The sequence below is a fragment of the Nicotiana tomentosiformis genome, chromosome 12 (assembly GCF_000390325.3).
Source record: "Nicotiana tomentosiformis chromosome 12, ASM39032v3, whole genome shotgun sequence".
Lineage (NCBI taxonomy): Eukaryota > Viridiplantae > Streptophyta > Magnoliopsida > Solanales > Solanaceae > Nicotiana > Nicotiana tomentosiformis.
In genome coordinates this window covers 44,233,188-44,236,690 of record NC_090823.1, presented here as the reverse complement: position 1 = coordinate 44,236,690, position 3,503 = coordinate 44,233,188, and the positions used below count along the sequence as shown (strand labels likewise).

General features: G+C 38.7%; 1 protein-coding gene across 1 annotated transcript; it reads right to left on the bottom strand.

Moving 5' to 3' along the window:
- Positions 1–1,532: 1,532 nt before the first annotated feature.
- LOC104112936 (uncharacterized) lies at positions 1,533–2,218 on the bottom strand. Its single transcript, XM_009622984.1, has 2 exons — positions 1,842–2,218; positions 1,533–1,749 (listed from the first exon to the last, which is right to left on the bottom strand). Exons 1-2 carry the CDS (start codon positions 2,216–2,218, stop codon positions 1,533–1,535), a joined length of 594 nt encoding a protein of 197 aa, XP_009621279.1.
- Positions 2,219–3,503: the final 1,285 nt, after the last annotated feature.

Sequence of the window (3,503 nt, the reverse complement as noted above, 5' to 3'; positions counted from 1 at the left end):
GAAATTGGGGGGTTTTCTCTAAAATATGATAAAGTGAAATTTTGAGTTTTGAAAATTGATTGGGAGTCGGATTTGAGTGAAAATAGTATGGTTGGACTCGTAATTGAATGAGTTCTCGGATTTTGTGAGTTTTTTTGGGTTCCGAAGTGCGGGCCCGAGTTTGACTTTTTGGTTGACTTTGGACTTTTGATTAAAGATTCCACCTTTATCGATTGGGTTTGCTTCCTTTGATGACTGAGTGAGGCCGAGGGCCTGATTGTGAGTGATGATTATGGGATTGGGCTGCATGCCGCAGTATGCCATATTGGCTTTATATATATTATTATTATATAGATTAGGTTGCATGCCGCAACATGCCTTATAGGCTTTATTATTATAGGTTCGGACTGCACGCCGCAACAGGCCAGATTGGCTTTATATTAGCGCTTGGGCAGGATCCTCCCCTTCATAGTCTGACAAACCAATAGTGAGCGCAGGTACCTATGGAGTGCGAGTGCCGAGTGATTGAGAGTGTTGAGTGATTGGGTAGTGATGAGTGATTGAGCGTGTTGAGGGAGGTTGAATACTCCGAGAGCATGAGCACATGAGTTTATCACTGTGGTGGATTACATTTGACATGCATACTTGGCATGTAGGCATAGAGATGCATTTCCTCATACTGTACGACATTGTGACATTCATGACTTCACATGCACATTGACATATAGGCATATAGATGTGCTTTCCTTATGCTATCTGAGATTAAAACATCTTATCGGTTGTTGAATTTTTTGGGGAAAATCACAGATTTCTGACTTACTCATATTTTGGTAATTTCGGTGAAAGATTTGGGTTTTACTGTTATACTTAAAAAGCATGCCTATTTTCCGTAACTGTGAACGAGCTGAGCATCATATCCTTGAGTTATTTCTTATACTACTTATATTATATTGTTATGAGTTATTGTTGGCTATTGGTGTTGGACTCTGACCGTTGTCCAAGCTCATTACTGCTTTCAACCTAAGGTTAGATTTGTTACTTATTGAGTACATGAGCTCGGTTGTACTAATGCTACAATTCTGCACCTTGTGCGCAGATTTTGGATGCTAATGTTGTTGTGTATGGCAGAAGCTGGCATTGAAGATGTACCTGCATTCTGGTCATAGCTGCCTCTTGCTCTTGGAAGCTTTAGAATTTTTAATTTGTTCATGTATATTTCAATTAGATGATGTATTTATTTTATACCAGCTTTGCAAATTCTAAATCATAGAAGCTCATGATTTGTACTACTAGTCCTTGGGAATTCTTTGTATAATAGTTCAGTTATTCCATCATTATTTTCTCAGTAAATCTCATTGAATTGGATTGTTGTTAATTAGCTTACCTAGCGAGTTGCGTTAGGTGCCATCATGACTAGTTAGATTTTGGGTCGTGACATCTTCAGATTGTTCCTGGTTTGCATATAACTCAACCACTAACTCTATACCGGGTTGTTCAATTATATTGGTTGGAAGACATGCAGAACATGAATTTGATTCCACTTTAATGTCTTTTTATTTTTCTTTTTGATCAGTAGAAACCTCCTGTTGGTTTTTATTCCCCGTCAGCTCATTTTCACCACTTGTATCCTCCCATGTAGGATCATTTGCAGGATTCTTGATATCATTAGACAGTTTATGTAATGAGCTTCCCTTAATCATAGATGCAGATTGATTACTCTGACTGTCTGTGGTCTGTGTTGCTTCTATGGTGTTGTTCTTCTCATTCAACCTCTTTATGAGTTCATAGTTGTGATTTGAGGAACTTCTGGAGGCATCTTCCTACTTGTTCCTTTCCTGTCTTTGAGTAGGTTTGAAGGTCACCTTGCTTTTTTTCTTTGGCATCTTTTTGTTCTTGCTTTTATGCTTCTTCTTTCTAGTTCTTTCTGCAATGATGCTGAATTCCCTACTCCTCTTTGATAATTGTGATGGTCTTGTGTAACTTCCTTCTTGTGTTGTCTCTCCGGAATTATTCTGTCACTGTTAGTTTCCTCATTGCTATTGATGTCTCCTTTTTTTTTATTTTGTGCCTTAGTAGTCTTCTCTTTCTTGTTGTCATCAGCTTGTCTATTTCCATTCTTTTGATTCTCCATTTTTCCTTCACCCTTTTCATTTTGAACTTTGCTGGTGCCTTCTTTTGATTGTGTCAAGCCTTCATCTTTGTTGTTTTTCTCTATCTCTGAAGCTCTTTTCTTTTCCATAACTCTACAATTCATTAGATTATGCTCTAGTTTCTTGCATTGTTTACATTATTTAGGGATGCCCTCATACTCAATATTTTGAGTGAAGTCTTTGAGTGGAGCATTTTCATCCTCCAATCCTACAAAAACACTGTCTACTAAATGTTTAAGCAGATCAATTTCAACACAAACTTTAGCCATGTTAGGTCTAGTTTTACCATTGGTGGCAATATCCAACGCAAGTAGAGTTCCAACCTCACTACAGATTTATTTAACATAGTGCCATGTATGCATATTAAAAGGAAGACTAAGCAATGGAATCACAACCGGCATAATGGGAATGTCTTCATCTGGTCGGAAGTCTGGAGTCCACTTTTGTAGCCACATCTGAAGCCTATCAATTTCCACCATTCTTTTGTACCAAATCAAATTGAAGTCATCATCATTAGTAAAGTCTAAGAAGAAATTGTAGTTGTCATACACCCCAATTTTGGCCCTGCCCTTAACTGGGAAACGTTCTCTGAATGTAGCCCTAATTTTCTCAATTTGGGGCCTGGGTTTCAAAAAATGACCCACAATAGTTGTAACGACCTAACCGGTCGTTTTGCTTTCTAGATACGTGTTCCCCTAAATAAGACTCACCGTATGTACTTTTACTATTTTATGACCTGCGGGGATGGTTAGTTCGGGATTTGGAAGGGATCGGGTTGAAATCGGAACACTTGATTCCTTAGTTTAGCTTTTAAAAAGGCTAAGTTTAATTTTGATCAATATTTTGAGTAAACGACCTCAGAACTGAGATTTAACGGCTCCAATAGGTTTGTATGATGATTTTGGACTTGGGCGTATGTTCGGATCGGGTTTTGGATGACCCGGGAGCGTTTCGACGCTTAAGGTTGAAAGTTAGCTTTATTGAAGGTTTAAAAGTTATTTAAATTTGGTTTGGAGTAGGTTTTGATATTATCGAGGTCCGTTTGGGATTTCGAGCCTGGGAATAGTTCCGTATGGTTATTTAAGACTTGCACGCAAAAATTTGTGTCATTCCGAGTAGTTTAGGTATGATTCGGCGAGTTAGGAGCGAGTTGGAAGAACTTGAAGTTCATAAGTGGATCCTATTGGTTTTGGGTTGCGATTCTTAGTTCTAATATTGTTTTCCGTATTTCGAGTGTGCGAGAGGAGTCCGTTTTATGTTTACAAACTTTTTGGTATATTTAGACGAGGCCTCGGGGGCCTCGGGTGCCATCCGGACAATGCTCAGATCGTTTTAAAGCCCAAAGGGCTGTTGGTGCACCAGTTCTGGTGTGCC